At 43.8% G+C, this 19889-nt stretch overlaps 1 protein-coding gene across 1 annotated transcript; it reads left to right on the top strand.

Moving 5' to 3' along the window:
- The first annotated feature begins 117 nt into the window (after positions 1 to 117).
- Positions 118 to 19883, top strand: LOC111153784 (aminoadipate-semialdehyde dehydrogenase-phosphopantetheinyl transferase). The gene is made up of 6 exons (XM_022513022.1): positions 118 to 369; positions 1732 to 1957; positions 13600 to 13721; positions 14828 to 14989; positions 17783 to 17854; positions 19527 to 19883. The coding sequence occupies exons 1-6, from the start codon at positions 226 to 228 to the stop codon at positions 19689 to 19691; spliced, it is 891 nt and encodes a 296-aa protein (XP_022368730.1). The 5' UTR covers positions 118 to 225; the 3' UTR covers positions 19692 to 19883.
- Positions 19884 to 19889: the final 6 nt, after the last annotated feature.

Here is a 19889-nt window from a genome sequence, read left to right as displayed (position 1 = left end):
CCCCTAGCCCATCTCTCCTGGACACCGCGGCTGGGCCGGGGAAACCTGCGCTCCCGGTGGGCGGGGCGTCGTGCGCGTCGCCGTCCGCACCGCCCCCTCCGCCGCGACGCCGGGAAGAAGGGGGCGGGGCCACGCCAGCGTCCGCGCCATCAGAGCCGGCGTGGCGGCGAGGTCTTTTCTCGGTGCAAGGTCTCACCCGCCCCGCGGTCCCGCTTGGTGCCGGCCATGGAGGGCGTGCGCTGGGCCTTTTCGTGCGGCACCTGGCTGCCGAGCCGCGCGGAGTGGCTGCTGGCCGTGCGGTCGATCCAGCCCGAGGAGAAGGAGCGCATCGGCCAGTTCGTCTTTGCCCGGGACGCTAAGGCGGCCATGGTACTACTCGGGTCTGGGGTGCGGAGGGCCCTTTGTGTGTCGGGACGGGCTGGCGGCCGTGCGGCGCGTCCCGCGGGCAGCGTGTCTGCGGGCCACGCCGGCGCCCCGCCGCGCGACCCCGCGCCGCCTGCCTGACGGCGCCCGGCACGGACAGGCCCCGGCACACCGCGACGGGGGGTTCGGGGTCGCGGGAGGAGGCCCGGGCCGGCCTTCTCGTCCCGGAGAAGCCGGCCCGGCGGGGGGACGCCCCTCGGGCTTCCCTCCCCGATTGCGTCGCTCGGGGAACGCCGTTGTAAATGAAATGTTGGTTGTGGTTAGGCCTTTCCAAGCAACAAAGGGAAAGTTGGATTTCAGAATTATCTCGGCCGCAGGGTGCAGTTTGAAGTCGCCTCTAGTGATCATCTTCCAAGACCGCCATTGCTCGAAAGTGCCCCGGATAGAAACACCTTTTCGTTTGGGCTGTGGACTAATAGTGTTTTGAAGGCAGAGTGGTGAATTTCTTTTTAACTTTTTTATAGTTTGTAAGAAATTGTGTAATTCATAAAGTCATGCAGATTTTGAAAGTCTATGTTAGAATGTTAGAATGGAAGGGGAGACACCTGGAAAGGTATTTTATAAATTATTACAGACTTTGTTATTTCCTACTCTTGGGCATTTTTGTATGATTTGAGCAGTTTGTTTTTTCATAATTCATGGAAGTGGGACAGTGGAAGGGGTGTATGTGAAACAAGTCATGCATCGCTAATTATTGAAGCTGAGTGATAGGTGTATGGGATCTAGAAGTACTTGGACATATTCACAGAGATGTAGGTAGAATAGGTCTGTTCACTGGGAAATTTTTCGTAATAGCTAAACTAGAGCCCGCCTAAAAGTCCAGTAATAGCGGAGTCGTTCAAGAGGAGTATCTTGATACTATGAAATATTAGACTACAGTTAAAAGGGACAGACCGGACTCATAGGTACAGACATGAAATAATCCCCAACACTTGCAAGTTATAAAGCTTAGGCCTGGTGCAGTCCTCCTTATAGTAGGATCTCAAATATGTATCTACATTAAAAAAAAAGCGCATATCTAAATGAAAAGGTATATAGATACTTAGAAGAACAGAAAGATGCAGAATTGTTAACATTGGTTATTTGTTGAGGGGAGGGAATTGCTAAAGAGGGACTTTAACTTTTTCTTCTACTTTCTTAAGCATTGCTTAAATCTTAGTACATCAAGTTTAATACTTAATATACTTTTAAACACTTAAAAATGAATTTATTTTAGAAACCACAAAAATAGACTTTGTATGTTATAGGTAGGGTATCTGAGTCTTTAGTAGACCTCAATACATACCACATGTTTTAATTCCTTAACAGGCTGGTCGTCTGATGATAAGGAAATTAGTTGCAGAGAAATTGAATATCCCTTGGAATAACATTCGTTTGCAAAGAACTGCAAAGGGAAAACCAGTTCTTGCAAAAGACTCCTTGAATCCCTACCCCAACTTCAACTTTAATGTCTCTCATCAAGGGGACTATGCGGTGCTCGCTGCTGAACCTGAGCTACAAGTTGGAATCGATGTAATGAAGACCAGTTTTCCAGGTAATGTTGCATTTTTGCGGTGCTAAGCGTCTTGTTTTCTCAGTTCTTATCTGTTCTGAAATCTCAGGCCAGGAGGTGGATTACAGATACTAAAGCTTAGGGAAAATGTGCTCAGTACTCATCGGTGGTGTATCTGAGAGAGCATGATCTGAAAAGAGTGTGTTTCCCTTTTTCCGTGAACATCAACAGATTTCTATGTAAAGGCAAGATTCCCCATTACTGGGGATGCGTGTAATGCTTTGCCTGGAGGCAAAGTGAAAATACGAGGGTTTTCTTTTTGGATTATACCTCGGCTTGTTAAATAAGACTAAACTTGAAACTGTTTTCCAAGATGGTCAAATTTTTTAAAGAACAGTTTTTAAATAGCTGTTTGTCTTTTATTTAAATAACAGATGTTAAACCGAATTCATCAATTTTCAAGAGCATTCCATTCAGAAAACTTAATAATTATATTGTAAGAACTTTGTTTCACTCAAGTATTCTCCAGAATTCATCAGGAAGTTGTTTTGCTTAAAAAAAAAATCTCAATGGTGAAGTATATTCTAGCCCTTGGGTAGAGATTTGTGTTACATCTAAATACAGTTCAGTGCATCCCATTTACTACATTAGTGAAAACAAAGAGCAAGCAGTTAGTAAAATATTTAAGTTGCCTGTATTCTGCTTTAGAAATTCATAATTGGTGGCTGTAGGAACTTTTCACATTGACTGTGGGGTTGAGCGTACCCAGACTGTATTAGCAGAGCACAGGTTCTCTTCACTGCTCTGTGATTTTCAGCGTCGCTCACATCCAGTGAGCGCTTCCTCTCTGCCAGCGCATTGTACCCGGTGCTATATGGAAAATGTCTGATTTCATCGTTTCAGGGCACCCCCCCCCCCCGTTAATGCGCTAGTACTGTTGGCAGGAGGTAAGGAACCAGCATCTTCCTAACTTGCGAGTGTGGCTTCCGCGTCTCTGCACTGTCTGCGTGCAGAATCTTCCATTGCCCTTAGTCTAGAAGATTTGTGTTAACTTCACCCACCCCTCTTTCTGCAGAGATGACCATGGACTGGTTGGCTGTCACCTCAGTCTCACTCTGTAAGGCTCTGTGAACCCTCTGTCCTAGCTAGATTCTTTAGTGATAGGCTCTTGTAAGAGACATTTCCTTCATGCCAGTAACCTGTCTCCGCTCCAGACGATTCGTCAGGATACGCGATTGTCACTCGTGGTCCTTACGAGCCACACGAGAGCAAGAACTGTGAGCTCCTTCCGAGGTTGGTGGCCGCCCCAAGTCTCCGCCCCAACATTGTGTAGCGGTCACAGTACCCGCTAAGTATTTTGTCAGATGGATGCAGCTGTGCCCTGTGCTGCCCCACTGGGGCTTCAGAGGACAAGGTGACTCTCCTCTCTCACTGTTGCGATCAGTGTATTTACCTCGCGTTCTCCCACCACTTCTTTCTTCCTGACCTCTGTGTGAGAGCTTGGTTCTTAGCTTTCCTCAGGAAGCTCTCTCATAGGAATGGGGGCTCGACCTTAGCTTTCCTCAGGAAGCTCTCTCATAGGAATGGGGGCTCGACCCAGAAATCCCTGGGTAAGCATCAAGGCATTTTTTTTAACCCCCTTAATATTGTTTACTATATTTCATATAAATATGCACATGGTTTTCTCTGGAGAGGATTGGCTTTTCAGCAGGATCATAGCTAATAAGGGGCCCCTGGGCAGCTCAGTCAGTGAAGCGTCTGCCTTCGGCTCAGGTCATGATCCCGGGGTCCTGGGATCAAGCCCCTCATCGGGCTTCTTGCTCAGTGGGGTGTCTGCTTCTCCCTCTCCCTCTGCTTGCTTGTGCTTGTGTTCTCTCTCTCGCAAATAAATAAAATCTTTAAAAAAAGAAAAAAAAGGCAACTTATTCAGAAAAGGTGAGCATGGGAACAAGCGCATATGCTTTCATAGCTTTCTTTTGTCCTGATTCCAAAAATCAGAAATCATCTGAGAGGCCACTGGTCCATACAGTGCAGTCAGCCCAATTACAGTGATAGCTGGCTCGTCAGATTAACACCTGCCTTGAAATTAGGCCTGTGAGACAGAATTTATTACCGGTTGGCTTCATGAACAGTGTTGGCTTATGGTCGGTACTGGATAAACAAGTAATTGCTAATTGAAACTTTTAATCATTGGTAAGGTAATTGAGCAAAAATTGAAAACTCGGTTTCCTGTTAATTGTATTTTATAAGAGCCCCCCCCCATACTTTTTTTGACTGATTTTATTTGGCTGGTCTCAGTGTCCAGACCTTTTACTTCCTTTGCTTCATTGCCAAAGACCTGTTGATACGTCTCGCATGAGGAAGAGATCTTTTCCATTTGTCCCTAGTGTTGTGATCGTGTCCCTCATTTCTGAAGTATGCGTGCACATGGTTTCGTCACTCGGGGGAGTGCACACTGTTCTCCTTCGCTGGCTTTCATTAGAATTGCTCTGTGTACCCAAGTCCGTGAGGCGAGCTGCCGAGTGATGGAAGGATACAGCTTCGTACCCTGTGTCGGACATCATTATTAGATCGTCCGCTCTCAAGATGGAGTCGGCCTTTGGTGCGTCGCGGGTACCTTGAAAGACTCCATTCCGTGTTGTCCTTCATTCTCCTGTCCCTGCGAGTTGCATGTAGGGACTTGCAGAGTCTTGCCTTCCAGCGGAAGCGGGTGCTTGCCCTTGCTGTCCGGTCTCCTCCAGGGCTGCTGTGGGATGGCTGATGGATCTGGGGGCTCCGGGCCTCTTCCAGCCAGATGTCCGCAGTTGGGAACCCTGTTGCACCTGCCACTTGATTCTCTGCTTAATGGAGAAAAGAGCCTTACACCAGAGTAGCTCGTGCATGGTTGGCACCCAAGAAATGACTATCAGGAGAAGAGGGATTAGAAGATATTGGGGACCCTGATGGAGGGAAGGTGCCAGTGCAGTACCTTTCTAACCCCGGTAGGGAAGGACTTTTGTAGGTCATCATTATAGCTTGCTACCCCCAATTGGGAAATTGGTTTTGCTTCATTTTTTTTTTTGCTTCATTTTCTAATTTCTATCCAGCATTAAAGGCTTTTATAAGTATAAAAGAAAAGATAGTTTTATGAATTGTTTAATTTTGTTGTCATGTTTAAAAATAAGGCAGGATAAAATAGATATAATATAAAAATTATGATTTAAATTTGGGAAAAGACCAAAAGCAATTTTTCCCCCATGATTTTACATTTTCAGATTTCCATTTTTATTATAAACATGGCTGGATATTAATTGGCGGGACAGAGTAACTATATTTTGAGATTTAATACAAATTTAACAGCTTTGAAATGATTGCCAAAGAATTGCTCTCTAGAAGAGCTGCTCTGTGAATTAAGTACAGTAAGTATAAAGTGAGAAGTGGTACTATAAGTAGGAAGGTGGTAGAGTCGGTCTGTTTCCATCATACCATTCCCTGCATTATTATAATTAGTTACCCCTTTTCACTTTTGTCCGGGTAGTACATTTCTCTGTACAGAAGACAGTGGTCTTTAAAAATCCCTACACCATGGGACGCCTGGGTGGCTCAGTTGGTTAAGCGGCTGCCTTCGGCTCAGGTCATGATCCCAGCGTCCTGGGATCGAGTCCCATATCGGGCTCCTTGCTCGGCAGGGAGCCTGCTTCTCCCTCTGTCTCTGCCTGCCTCTCTGCCTACTTGTGATCTCTCCCTCCCTCTCTCTCTCTCTCTCTCTCTCTGACAAATAAATGAATAAAATCTTAAAAAAAAATTATTAAAAATCCCTACACCAGTTTTCTCAAACCTCTTGGGTTGGTTCTTAATAAGCCCAGTCACCTTAACATGACCCTATCGTCTTGATCTCATTTACCTCTCTCTCCACATTTCTGGTCGCTCTCCTTGCTCAGTACTGTCCACACTCATCTTTCATTACCTCCCGTGCAGCAGACGCTTTCCTGTTCAGAGTCCTTTGTCTGCCTGTTCTTCTGCCCCGTCTTTTCTTGAGTAGCTGAGACCTGAAGGGTGAGACGGAGCGAGTACCTCCTTAGAAAAGATTCTCTGACCCTCTGTGGCCCTTCTGATTTGTGATTGTAGCTTAGTTACTGGAATGTTGTTCTCCCGCACTGGAGGTCAGGAACCATGGCTTATTTGTCTTCGCTGCCGTGGACCTGGGACTTACCCGAGTGTGTGGCACAGAGCAGGTGCTCCATGAATATTTACTGCGTGTACAGAGGGTCGGGGTTCTAGGTTTTGCTGACTGTGTTTGTTGAAAAATAAAAAAATGAGTACACAGCCACAACAGAAAATGTTACTCATCTGAGATTCTAGCTAGAATATTAACTGTTCTGAATTACGATCACAAGTAGTTCTTCTCTGGGTCTTAATCCTCAACATCCACGGATCTACCAGCTGCTTCTCTCCTTCACACCCCCTTTCTCAGGTTCGGCTTTTATCCTTGTTGCTCGTACAGTCTGTTCCTCTGTTGTTTCCATGTAGACTGGTCTCTGTTCTCCTGGACCTGTGTTTTGCTGGATGTGCTTAAAGCATTTTTCTTAAGCTTGGAGACACAGCTTGCAGGCACCTTCAGTAAGTCACTCTTCCTTTTGTTCTCTGAACTCCTTACTGGAGAACCAGGTCTTCGCCTGCAGGGAGCTTTCCCCCTGCCTGGATACATGCCAGGTCTTTGCTATGCAGAGGATTTGATGGGGTAAGCAGTGTAGAGCTAGTGTTTACTGAGCAGTTGGCTTAGTTCGTGATCTCAGGGTCACGAGTTCCTCCCCCACATCTGACTCTGCACTTGGTGTGGAGTCTGCTTGATATTCTCTCTCTCTCTCTCCCTTCTTTCCCCCTTGTGTGTGCGCTTGCACCTTCTCTCTCTTGCTGTCTCTCTCTTTCAAATAAATAGATTAAAAAAAAAAATAGATTAAGACACTGGCCCAAGGTGACGGCTCAAAAATAGAAGATCATGGCTTTGTAGCCACAATACCGAGCCGACATACCGAGCCACTGCTTCTCACTACTACATTTTGTTGATAGCTGTGTAAGGACTTGCCAGCACAAGTGTATAAAAAATTCTGTGAACTGGGTTAAATGAATTTAACATTTTTATGGAGGTATTGATTCCTTTTTTTTTTTTTTTAAGACTATTTGACAGAGATCACAGGTAGGCAGATAGAGATGGGGAAGGAGGCTCCCCACTGAGCAGAGAGCCTGATGAGGGGCTCGATCCCAGGACCCTGAGATCATGACCTGAGCCAAAGGCAGAGGCTCAACCCACTGAGCCACCCTGGTGCCCCTGGAGGCACTGATGTCTTAAGAGGATGAGAAATATAGTGAGAGGAACTGGCTTTACCATTCTCTGCAGCTGTGTTAGGCATTGTAAAGACAAGCGTGGTATCAGCAGAAGAATAGTCCACTAAGAGCGTTAGAATTATTTACATAGAGTAGTTCAGTGGATAAAGATTTATTAAATGGTACATTACTCTGATAACAAGAGTGATCAATAGTCAATAGCTTATTGACTATTTGAATTTTTTTGTGTAAACTACATATCCATACTTTCTAGTCGTTATATAAAAGATCTTTACATATTATGGATATTAACAGTCTATTGACCAAATTTGTTGGATTTTTCCCATTCTATATTTATCTTTTAAACATATTTTTGGCCATATGAGTTTATTTTTTAATTAAATGCATCTCTCTTTTCCTTGATAAGTTCTGAATTGTCTTGTTTGGAAAAAATAATTAAATTGATGAAAGATTTACTTTACCCATAGAGTAGAGTCTACTAGATTTTGTTCTAAAATTATTTTTACATTTAAATCTTTCGTTCCTCTAGAATTTGTGTGTGTATTAGGTTTCACATTCTGACGGCTTAACCGTTCTGCTACCACCAGTGCTGGGTAGATCAGGGCCTAAACCTGGGAAGGGCTGGCGTTACTAAGAACCTTCTTAAGAAACGCTCACTCTAAGGTGGTTGTGCCCGTCGCTGCTGTGGCGTGTATGGAGTGGTGCTTCTGATATGGGTCGGGACGCTCCTTGCAAATGCAGACCCCGCGACAGCCACCCCCCATCCGCTGGAACAGAACTTCTGAGAGCGCAGGCGGCTTCTGTGCGTCCGCACTGCTTGGGGGCGTGGCCGACGTGCTGACGTCGGGACGCTGTAGCGGACGCCACTGCGGGGGCAGCGGGGAGAGACGCGGCGCGCTCGCTGTTCGTAGTGTGGAACTCGCGAGAGCGCCGTCAGAGCCCGTCTCGTCTCGCGCTGCGGAGCGCCAGGAGAGCTAGCTTCTAACTAACGGTCTAGAGCCCAGGGACCAGTCCGCTTCGTCAGACGTCCGGAGGACGGCTTCCCGTCAGGCTCCCAAAGGCCGGAAGGAGCCACGAGGTCCGCGGAAGGCCGGTTTCAGTCAGTCCTCTCTCTCACAAACGCGGGGCTGCGTTGTGGCGCCCTTGGTGGACGGAGGTTAATATGGCTACGGTGTAAAATGCTTGGAAGTCTCTGTGGGAGAAGCGCTCGGGCCTCCCTCGGTGAAGGGACGAGCTCGGGACGGAGGAGCCCCACACGACACCCGGGAGCGGGAGCTGGAGCGGCCGCAGCGAGGGCAGAGCTTCGGCTTCCTCGTGCTCAGGGGTTGCCGGCGCGTCCCTTGCTGTTCCTCGGTCTCCCCGACTCCCCGTCCCCGTCCGAAGCTCCCAGAGACCCCCGAGACGTCCGTGCGTACCAGCGAGGAGGTGCTGGAGGCCCGTAGGGACGTTTGTCGCGGGCGTGGCACTCAGTCCCAGGAGCACAGCGGTGCGGCTGTGCGTGACGTGTGCCCTGGGGAGCGCGGGTGTCGGTTGCCAGGGCTCCTGGCGGAGGACGGCGAACTCGTGTGTCTGCCACGACAGAACTCACTGTGTTCTGAGAGCCGCAAGTCAGCGTGTTGACGGCACCGCGCTCCCTTTCTTATTCCAGAGAAGACTCCTTCGTCACTCCGTCCTGGTCCCCCGGCAGTCCCCGCCGTTCCTTGGCTTGTAGCTCCATCACTTTGGTTTTACCTTCATCTTCGCGCGGCCTTCTCTCCTGCATCCTCTGCCTCAGTGGTCCCCTCAGAAAGACGGCAGTCATTAGATACCGGGCCCACTCTGACCCAGTGTGATCTCTTCTTGGCTTGATAACATTTGCACCCTGTGCACGGAAGGGTCCATTTCCTAGGTTCTGGGTGGGCATGAGTTGGGGGAGACACTGTTCAACCCAGCATAGTCCATCCTCTGCCTCCCCCTTCCCCAGTTTCTGTCTGTCCCACATACAAAATAAAGTCATCCCATCCCAGCCTCTCCAGATCTTAGCCTATTCCATCCGACTCCAAGATCTCTTCTGAACATCCTCAACTCAGAAAGGTCAGATGTCATCATCTAAGTGATCTAAGGTAGAGGTGAGGCTGGGTATGCTCCCTGGTGGGGCAGTACACCTCTTTCTTCAGCGGGCCTGTTCAACTAGAAAACCAACCATCTCCTCCTGTGACTCCATGGTGGAACAGGTGTAGGGTAGACTTTCCCACTTCAAAGGGGAGAAGTTGGAAGGTAAAAGGGAGGCATGGGTTCCAAGCAAGTGTGCAACCCAGCAGGGCAAATGACCTAAGGTTTCAAGGTCTACAACTAGTCCCTGGGGTCTCTATGCTCAGTGTTCTGGTCCCTGGGGCGGCCTCACCCTCCTGCCCCTCCACCTTGCCTTCAGGGTCCTTGAAAGCGCATTTATAGCGGCGCTTGAGTGGCTCAGTGGGTTAAGCTTCTGCCTTCAGCTCAGGTCATGATCCCAGAGTCCTGGAATCGAGCCCCACGTCAGGCTCTCTGCTCAGCGGGGAGCCTGCTTCCCCTTCTCTTTCTCTGCCTGCTGCTCTGCCTACTTGTGATCTCTCTCTCTCTCTGTCAAATAAATAAGTAAAATCTTAAAAAAAAGATTGTCTAAAAGAAAGCACATTTACAGCCACAGAATCCTGTCCTGGCTCTGTAGGCCCATTTCCTATGTGTGTGTTGACACGTGTGTGCTGACACGTGTGTGTTGAAAAAAGAGCGCTCACAGAAACATGGAGAGCAGCCAGGGTTCAGGGCTGCCAACAGGGAGGGCTTCAGCCCAGGTAGCTGCCTTTCGGTCCAGTGTTTCTGCCCTACAGCACATCTGGGAAGGGTCCCCAGAGCTCCATCGTCTGGAAGCTGGGAGAGGCTTTGCCCATGAGCTTGTGAAACCCAGTAGGAGTCGCTCGTGCAGTTTGCTTTATTCTGGGTTTGTGTCTGGATAAATTCCCAAACAGGTAAGCTTGTAAATCACACATCATTGTGTACATACTAACTCAGATTTTAGAAATTTGTCCCCTCCCATGGAAGCGAGAATGTATGTAATCAGTATCTAGAAAATGACACTACTGGAATTTCTAATATGACTTACTATCAAAAACTAAATGTTGTTTTTCTTACGCGCAGTTGGACTTTGCTCAGCTCCTGCCCTTCCCCACCCCAATAACCGATCCTTTTTCTTTAAGGAAGAAAGGTGAACTTCACCTGAGATGCTGGTCCAGATACACATTAGTGACCTTGTTTGGGGGACAGATTGATGTTGGTTGTGGCACTAATAGGATTTTTTTCCATAGGCTGGCAGCAGCAGCTGGAGGCACTTAATGTAAATTACTTGGTTGTAAGTTGTTACTGTATGTTTAATTGTTCAATGAACTTCCCAGTTGCTCTGTAATCTTGAGTAGCTGGTCATTGTGGAACGGTGAATAACTAATACTGCTTTTCCTGAAGTTTACCCTACAAGGGCGGGGGGGATCTGGTTTCTGTAAACTTGGTTAGTCTAGAATGATGTTAGTTTTTGAGTCATTTTATCTTTACGTGTAAATTCTTAAATATCCAGTATGATTAAATCGAAGATTGTATTAGGAAGATTTGCCAGATTATATGGCTGATAGTTGTGCTGCCTTCAGATAGTCTGAGAGACAGGTGTGTTGTTCTGGTATTTCATACTGTTTTTTGTTTTTTTCCTTTAAATTCCAGTTTCCTCGACAGACTGTTCCCCACTATGTATTTCCACCACAGTGCCACACCGTGGCGCTGTCGTGCTTTGGCTGAATATTTACGAAATCCTCTTTTCCTGTTGCTCTCAAATCTCTTATTTTGTGGAATGGATAAAATGCTCTCAAAAGTATATGAAAACACACTCATTGGATACTTTTTTAGCTGTACATAATCAGTTTGTGATTGCTTTCAGTGATTGTGCTAGATTGCCTTTTATGTTAATCAGTTTGTTTTTTATTAGCATGCATATTTAAATCTTTTTTCTTTCTTGATTGCCCCATCTTATTTAGTTAAAAAAATCAGCGGGCTCTTTGAAGGTTATGAAGAAACCAGCAAACAAAATGACAGTATAGTTGACAACAGGCATGTATTTTTAAATATGGCTTTTTGGGTAGTGTTCCGTTATAACTACAGTTCTACTCAAAATATGCAGTGCTGTCTCCCAAATCCAAGGTAGCTTTTCCCCATTGTTACTGCTCTGTGCCAGGATCTGTTAAAGAGGAAACAGTTGATGATTTATGTAGATAACACTCCCAGCATTTAAAATATCCAGTTTTTCTGTCACTTTTGCAAGCCTGCTGTCTTAAGCGTGTTCTTTCTCAAGCCAGTATGTACTAGTTCTGTTTGCTTTTTAACAAGACTGTGTTTATTCAGGGGCTTAAAGAAGGTGTTGAAGAGTAAGGGGTCCATGGCCTGAAGAAGAGTCCCTTTCTTTGGGACTTATAGATCAGTTTACTATTTCAGTGCTGTTACATGAAATGACTTTATAGCTTTGCTGGGCTAATTTTAGGAAATAGCAGTCTTTTAACAATATGAATAGATACAGACAGTAAATATTAGTTGAATTCATAAAATGTGTTCAAAGGTATTCTTCTTGAGAGGAATAGAGTGCCAGGGAGTAAACAGATGAATTAAATGAGTCTGATGAACTTGCAAATAAATGAGTGTTTGTTTTGATTTGTAAAGGACCACCTATCACTCATTGTAGGGTCATCAGAAATATTTCCTGGCTTAACAAGAGACTGTTGACTGTTGAAGTGGGAATAGTAGGGGAATCATAAACAGTTGTGTGGAAGAATTGGCTTTTATGGGGTTCTGCCCTTGACAGAACTTTGGGAATGGTAGATGGTTACTGCAGGAGAAACTGTAAGCCCCCTGTGGAGGTGAGGGCGGGTCTGTTCTGCTCATTGGCATGTCCCTGGCATCTAGCACTGGGATGTTTTTCAGGGGAAAGGATCGTCATAGGAGCCCAGCTGTTGAATCCTTATGGGGTGAGTTAGCAATGAAATGCCAGGGAAAGGTTCAGCAGGGGGATTTGACATCTTTTTTCCCTAGACAAGTTTCTAATGCCCATAGAGAGTGTAGTGGCGGCTGTCACTTCAAGAGTGGTGGTCAGCCAGTTGGGCACGCAGATTTTAGAGCTGGGTATTTTGGAAATGGAAATTGGAGTTACAGTAGATAAACTATGTTATCACAATCTACAGAGGGACTGCCTTGATGAGAAGGTGGTATTTCTGCAAAATATGTAGTCTTGAAGGAAGGACATAGGGCATTATGGCATTGGGAAGTAAACAAATAATGGCTAAGTTCATTTATTCATACAGTAGACATTTGTGGTTCATCTCCCTAGGGCCAGGCTCTCTGATGGGCCAGTTGGGCTGTCCGTGTGTGAGGCCAGGAACCAGGACTGATGTTTGTAACCATTAGGTCTCTACATGTCTGTGTAATGTTTATACGTAATCTGCTTATTTGTACAGTAAGTAAATGAACGATGATAGAAACATCCTGCTTAGGGGTAAAGGTAGACAAACAACATAGTCATATTTTGGAAAAGTATAATACGAAAGGCACATGTTGTATTTTTAATTTGCATCTTAGCTCTTAATTCTGAGAATTGGATTCTCTGAGTTCTTCTATTATTCCTGTTGAGAATGTTCTGTAAAGAGGCACTAGGACTGGGTCTCAGTTTCTTTCTTTTTTTTTTTTTTTTTTAAATGCACTTATTTCACAGGAGCATCCCTGAAAAGACAGAAATTAAAATATTTTTCTATTGGAGATGTCAAATTAGGAAACCTGTTGAGAGAGCACTATTTTGAAGGAAATGAGCATATGTTAATTTTGTAAAGTGGTGACTTAAGAGTAATAACAAAGATCCTCAGCTTTCTCCTGGTTCTCAAAAACTTCTAATAAGGAAATTGCTTTTTTTTTTTCCTGTTCTGTAGCAAAGTAAAAATGTAAACCCTAGAGAGTATCTCTTTTAAGAGTGTTTTTTATGGATTTCTGATACTTTACCACATATAGGAAATTTCCTCCTAGTTACTTAGAATTTATAGCTCATTTGGCTGCTAAGTTGTATCATATTTTCAGATGGCATCTATTGATATAACCATATGTGGTTTTTTCCCCCTTAATTATTTAATATTCCACAGAATTTCATGATTTCTTTTAAACTATGCTTCTGTTTATGGGCTAACTCCTGCTGGTCACTGAATCTTATTTTAATTCCCAGCTTTGATTTGCTGACATTTTGTTTAGGATTACTTTCTCTTTGTGCTCTTTGACAGTTATGGTTAACAGAATAGCTATTTTTAATTTTATATTTCCTCAATTGGCAGGTCGTGGTTCAATTCCAGAGTTCTTTCATATTATGAAAAGAAAGTTCACCAACAAAGAATGGGAAACGATCAGAAGCTTTAAGGATGAATGGACTCAACTTGACATGTTTTACAGGAACTGGGTATAATTTCTTTCTAATTATGAGAACAAAACCCTAGGGTGATCCATTAGCCTCACTAAAAACAGAAGCAAAAGTCCTTTGGTTACCCAGTAGTTCGTAGAGTGTTTGGAATAAATGGGTGACTACTTGGGAACTTCATGATTTTTTTTTTTTTTTTTTAAAGATTTTATTTATTTATTTGACAGAGAGAAATCACAAGTAGGCAGAGAGGCAGGCAGAGAGAAAGGAGGAAGCAGGCTCCCTGTTGAGCAGAAAGCCCGATGTGGGGCTTGAACCCAGGACCTGGGATCATGACCTGAGCCGAAGGCAGCGGCTTAACCCACTGAGCCACCCAGGCGCCCCGAACTTCATGATTTTTATGCATCATTGCTATAATCACATTTAAGAAAATTGAATATATATTCAATTCTCAGAAGGTACCTGCTCTAAAGTTAAAACAAGACCTTTTATTTATCACTGTTTCGTATTAAGTATTAAATTCTAAATAATATTTAATGCTTTTGTTTTCAGAGGAGCTCATACACATGAGGCCTTACTTAACAAGCACTAATGTAGTATTTGCTACATGCCAGGAGACATATTATTTAACAAACACTAATGTAATATGCTCTAATGTAACATATGTTCTTCACGTGGTAGTTCATTTAATTATCATGACAGTGCTGTGAGGAAGGTATCATTAGTATCTCCTGTTACATGTGACAGAATGGAGGCACCAAGAGATTAAATGATTCACCTTAAGATCACACATCTGGTTTGTCTCTTTGCTACTGTAAGTGTAAAAATAGTAATTTTTTTTTTTTTTTTGAGATTTTATTTGAGAGAGAGTGAGTGAGAGAGAGAGCATGAGCCAGGTGGTGGGGGGGCGCAGGGGAGCAGACAGAGAAGCAAACTCCCCGCTGACTGTGAACCCGGGACTCCAAGATCATGACTTGAACCAGAGGCAGGAGCTCAGCCAACTGAGCCACGTAGGCACCTCCCAAAATAGTAATAATTTACAGCCCTGATGTAGCATAGAGCTAAAACTCCAGTTGCGTTGGGCCTGTAAAGTTTATGAAAAATTTTGCTTGCTGAATGCTCTAATAGAAAATAACTCTGTATTTTAGGCACTGAAAGAAAGCTTCATAAAGGCCATTGGTGTTGGACTAGGCTTTGAATTGCAACGGCTTGAATTCGATATATCCCCATTAAATCTGGATATTGGCCAAGTTTATAAGGAAACACGTTTGTTCCTGGATGGGGAAGAAGAAAAAGAATGGGCATTTGAAGTAAGAAATTTATCACACTAGCTCTAACTGTAAGATTCTCCATATTGTGTGCATGTCTACGAGAAGAGTTTGGGGTCTGGTCATTGAAATGAGACACTGCTGGAATCCACTGTTGGTGCTCTGAGCAGGGGTGAGGGAAGCTGTGAGAGCCTACAGATTTTAGGCTGATACTTGAAAGGTCAGTCACAGGGAGTTCAGTAAAATGGGAAGGGAAATCCCATGATGAGAGAGTCCAGGTTAGACGACCACGATCATGTGGCCGTAATTAGCCGGGTTAAAGATTGCGGTCTCTCTCTATATTTGGTCTCTCACTAGCAATTCTTGGTCATTAGAGAGAGGAACCCAACACAAACTCATTTAAGCCAAAAATGCAGTATTATGGGCTATTAGAGGAATTCACTTTACAGGGCTTCAGAAATAACTAGAATTCAGGACTAGAAAACTCAAGACATTTTTTGTCTTTTACTTTTTCCTTTCTTTATGACCCGGCTCAGTTTATTATAGACCAAAAATGCTAGCTTGGACATACTCAAGAATCCGTTATTTATTGTAACAAATACAGAGGACTTTCACTTAAATATTGTATTCCATACCTGGAAAAGTAATCCTCTAGAAAAATGAAATCTTAGGTCAAGAGGGATGTCCTCTTTTATAGACTCTCAGTTTCCATAGAAGGTCACCACCAAAAAGTTCCAAATGATGAGGTTAGATGAAATAGAAATTCTTTGCATTGGAAGGAAAGTGCTTAAAGAATTAGAAGTATTAATATTTAGGAGAGATACATTTTCAGCTTTGCCATTTGAAAAAAATTATAAAATTTGAATTTTTAAGTTCCAGCTTAAACTTTTGTCTTTGTTTAAAAATGGGCTACGTTATGAAGAAAATAACATGCACTCTCACTGCAGATGATTGATCTTTGTAATCTTTACACTAAACTATCTCCTAAAGAGATAAAATGTTCTTGCTCCCTTTTGGTTTGTTGGAGATTATAGGGAATTTCTGATATTCACAGTAATTTTATGGATAAAATTTGTAAGCTTAGGAGAAAGTCTTGAAAATTTAGAAAGTCTTCAGAAGTTAAATCTTAAATTCAGTAGCACTGAATGAACTTGGTTTAAGTAGGTAGCTAAGTTGCTGGTTTCCCTTTTTTTGTTTCATGTGATATTTCTTGTATGTGTCGTCTTTGATAGGAAGGACGTAGCGGCAAAGTTCTCCCCTCACAGAGCTTCTGTTGCAGCGTCCCGCTGAGCGTGGGTGTACTGTGATTGAGTCAAGCGGTCTCTTCGTGTTTGTTGTGTCATGTTTCATATTTACATGGTGCTTATGAGGTCTCATTAAGTAGGAGGAAGCTGTATTTTGAAATCAGCGTCACTGAGTTGTGGCTTCTGGCGAGATGTATAGGTGGGTCGAGCGGGGCATCCTGGTGTTCTAGCAGACGGACAGAGGCCGACTGGTGGTCGCCCATGATTCCTTCTGATAGTCCCCTCAGGTGTAGACACCGCAGAGCTCTTACCAAGTGGTCAGTGGTTTTGTAAAAGTGATTACAGCTGAAGTGTGCCTGCGTTAGGAAGTGCACGTGTCTGTGTATTCACAGTGAGGAAGGGAATGCCGCGCATCAGTAAGGGCAGTTGTGTCTATAATTACAAATATTGTGAGCTTGCTTTTCATTAAAGGGAAAACACCTTTGACCAGTTCAGTCTTCTGACATTTCACTGCTAAGTTTTTTCTTCTTTTAAACATACTTGTCCCTTACTCAATCTCATTTATTTTTTGCTAATTTGGGTACCTTAAGGTGTGAAGATACAAAGAAGATACCATTTCTGACTATAGTTTCCTATTTCAGACTGGTATCTTACGGAGGAATCCCTTAGTAAGTGGCTTTTCATTGGAAACTTTAATAGTTGGGGTGGTTTTATTTATAATTTGTATTATATTATTTATATATTATTATATATATATAATAAATATTATTTATATTGAGGTAACTGCAGTATCTTTATAAACTATTAGAAACTATTAAAATCATCCAAACTATTACCTCAATATCTGTCCTATTCTAAGCCCCATCCCCATGTTTCAGACCTAGCAGAGGACAGAAAACCGCGTGTTCTTTCAGGCTTACCTGTGAGTTCCCACGGAGTTCCCACGGGCTGTACTCCATAGTTCACGAATACTTACAGACCAGGCTTGTGGTCTGAGTTTTTTACGTGAGCGCTTGAAGTACGTCCAGAATAAACACCAGTGACGGTCCGAGGGCTGTCTCGATGTGCCACCAGATAGGGCACTCCATCTAGTTCATTTTCTGGTTGAAAAAGCATAATCAGACCAAAGAAAAATGAGCAATGCTCTGTTAACAAAGGAGGGACAGTAATGGGGCCTGTATTTTAAAATGTTGTCGTAAAAGACACACAGGCTAGCAAGACAGGACAACTGAAAGCAGACTTTGACCCTCGATGGGCTCTGGTGCTAGAAGGTGGGAATGCTGTAAGGGACATTCCTGGATTCAGTCACAAACATTGCAATACAGGTGGTAGATTCAACTCTTGTCTCAATGTAAATTTCCTGAAGCTGTTAACTCGTGTGGTTACATGAGAGAATGTCCCGAGTAGGAAGTACATACTGAAGTATTATTCACAAGTAAGGGACCACAGTCCAGGTGACGTCATAAATGGGTCAGAGGAGGCAGGTGCCTGTGTATACAGAGAGAGAGGGAAAGGAGATTGAAAAATAAAGACCAAAGAACATCTGAGTTTGCACATTTAGTGATGTTATTAACTACTTTTTATTTTTCAGGAAAGCAAAATAGATGAGCACCATTTTGTTGCCGTGGCTCTTAGGAAACCGGATGGATCCAGACATCAGGGTGTAAGATTTTTAAGATTTCTCTTACTTTTTTCTAAAAAGCGTGAATCAGTGTGGACTTTGTTCTTTATTGATGGAAACAGTCATCTGGTTTCTATCAGGTTAGAGGTGTCTGTTTAAGATTATGAATTTAGAAGTGTTTTTTCATTATCAAATCCTTAATATCATCTTGGAATTCACAGAAATTTTTAAAGAGCCTATTACCTGTTTTTTCATATTCAAGAATATTACAAAGGAGAAATTTTGTTAGTATTGTCCTCATACTTCTATTTCCATAGAAACTCCAGATAGCCCCTGTCTTAGTCCCCTTAGCAGTGGTTTATTTCCGGGTGCCCTGGGGCTGTGTGGAATAGAAAGGTACCAGCTGAGGGGTGCTGAGTAATGGCATTATATGGCAGGTTGAACCCCCTCCCCCTTTTATAGTGATCTCCTGAATTATTCCCAGAGTTACAGGCTCACACGCATGGGGGCCGTGTGTCATGTTGGAGCAGAATACGGGGCTCTGTTCTTCCCATCACAGTCTGCGGTTGCTTGCTTCTGCTGTTAATTGTTACATGAGGAAATGAGACAGAAAGACCCTCCAGTCAAGGGCCCTCGACCTCCACATACAGAGTTGTGATTCTGCGGAAATGATGTGTTAAAGAATCCTGGTAGAGTTAGAAGAATCGGAGCTGTGTGCATGTCCCTGTTTTTAGGGAACCCGCGTGAGGCACCATAGTGGGACTGGAATAATAGCTCCGCACACAGACCCTGCCTCTGATCCGTTAGCCAAGGATTTAAAGTCTTTATAACTTAATTACAGGGGACATTAACTTAGTTACACGCGGATGTTACCTGAAGCTGTTCTGGCCCAGGTTACCCGTCCCTGTGGGTAAGTCTCAGCTTTACGCTACAGAGTGCTGTAGGCTGTCTCCAGGACAAGCATGCTGTTAGGAAGACCCGGATTCTAGGTCCAAGCCTGCCATGTTAACCTGGGTGAGCTGGCAGAGTGCTAGATCTTCCTGAGCCTCAGTTTACCCATCTGTAAAATTGGGATAACAGTGCCATCAGCATAGCTGTGAGACATAAATCATGCAAAATTGTACTGGGCTTTGTTAGTGTACAGTATGAAATCCACGTCCCTGCCCTCAGAGAGGAGATGAGATGGTAAAGAAGGTCTCCACTGGGTTAGTTGTGAACGGGGGCTCTCTCTCTGAGAACCTGAAACCGAGGTCACACTGAGTGCTGAATAAATCTTTTCCTGTAAAGGTACTCTGTGTTGATGGGAACTTTATCAGATCTGCCCTCAGGAGAGGTCTCAGAAGTTTGCATTATGGCCCACCTCATCAGAAAAACCTTGCTGCATATTAAAAGTGACACATTTGGGGGATCCTTTTAACTCATCTCTTAGAATTTTTGGATGTGTGGCTCAGAAAGCTACATTTGAAACAAATACCACAGGTTATGAACCAAAAAAGTTCGAGGGCCAGGTTATTTGTTAACTTTTCTTAATTTGTTATGTTGGCAACACTGACATGAGGGATGATTGCAGTTATCAAGAAATCCTGTTATGTTATAACTTAATATTACTGACCTGTAATAACTTGGTCTTGTTTCTCTTTTTCCTAATCATGAAGTTGATTGTAAGGTGAACATGCGGTAAAACAATGAGGTAATCTATTCTTCTCCCTTTTAGGTTCCATCTCCGGATGATTCGAAACCAACTCAGAGGCAGTTCACTATTCTCACCTTTAATGATTTAATATCATCTGCTGTTCCTATGACCCCTGAAGATCCTTCATTTTGGGACTGTTTTTGCTTCACAGAAGAAATTCCAATACGAAATGGTACAAAGTCATGATAGGATTCCCTGAGTAACAAAGGAAAATGAAAACTGTTTGTAATCTTCTGTATTCACTAAAAAAATAAATGCCTGGTAGTATCAAATTTTATTTCAAAAACCAGTTTTTAAAAAAAAAAAAAAACAAATTTTCCTATTAGAAACAGCAGGCTGTCAGTTGAGGATAGCTCACTAGAATATGTTTCCCTCTTCTCCCCC

Source organism: Enhydra lutris, unplaced genomic scaffold, assembly GCF_002288905.1.
Source record: "Enhydra lutris kenyoni isolate GAN:26980312 unplaced genomic scaffold, ASM228890v2 scaffoldscaffold34, whole genome shotgun sequence".
NCBI lineage: Eukaryota > Metazoa > Chordata > Mammalia > Carnivora > Mustelidae > Enhydra > Enhydra lutris.
This window is presented reverse-complemented; position numbering and strand designations above follow the sequence as displayed.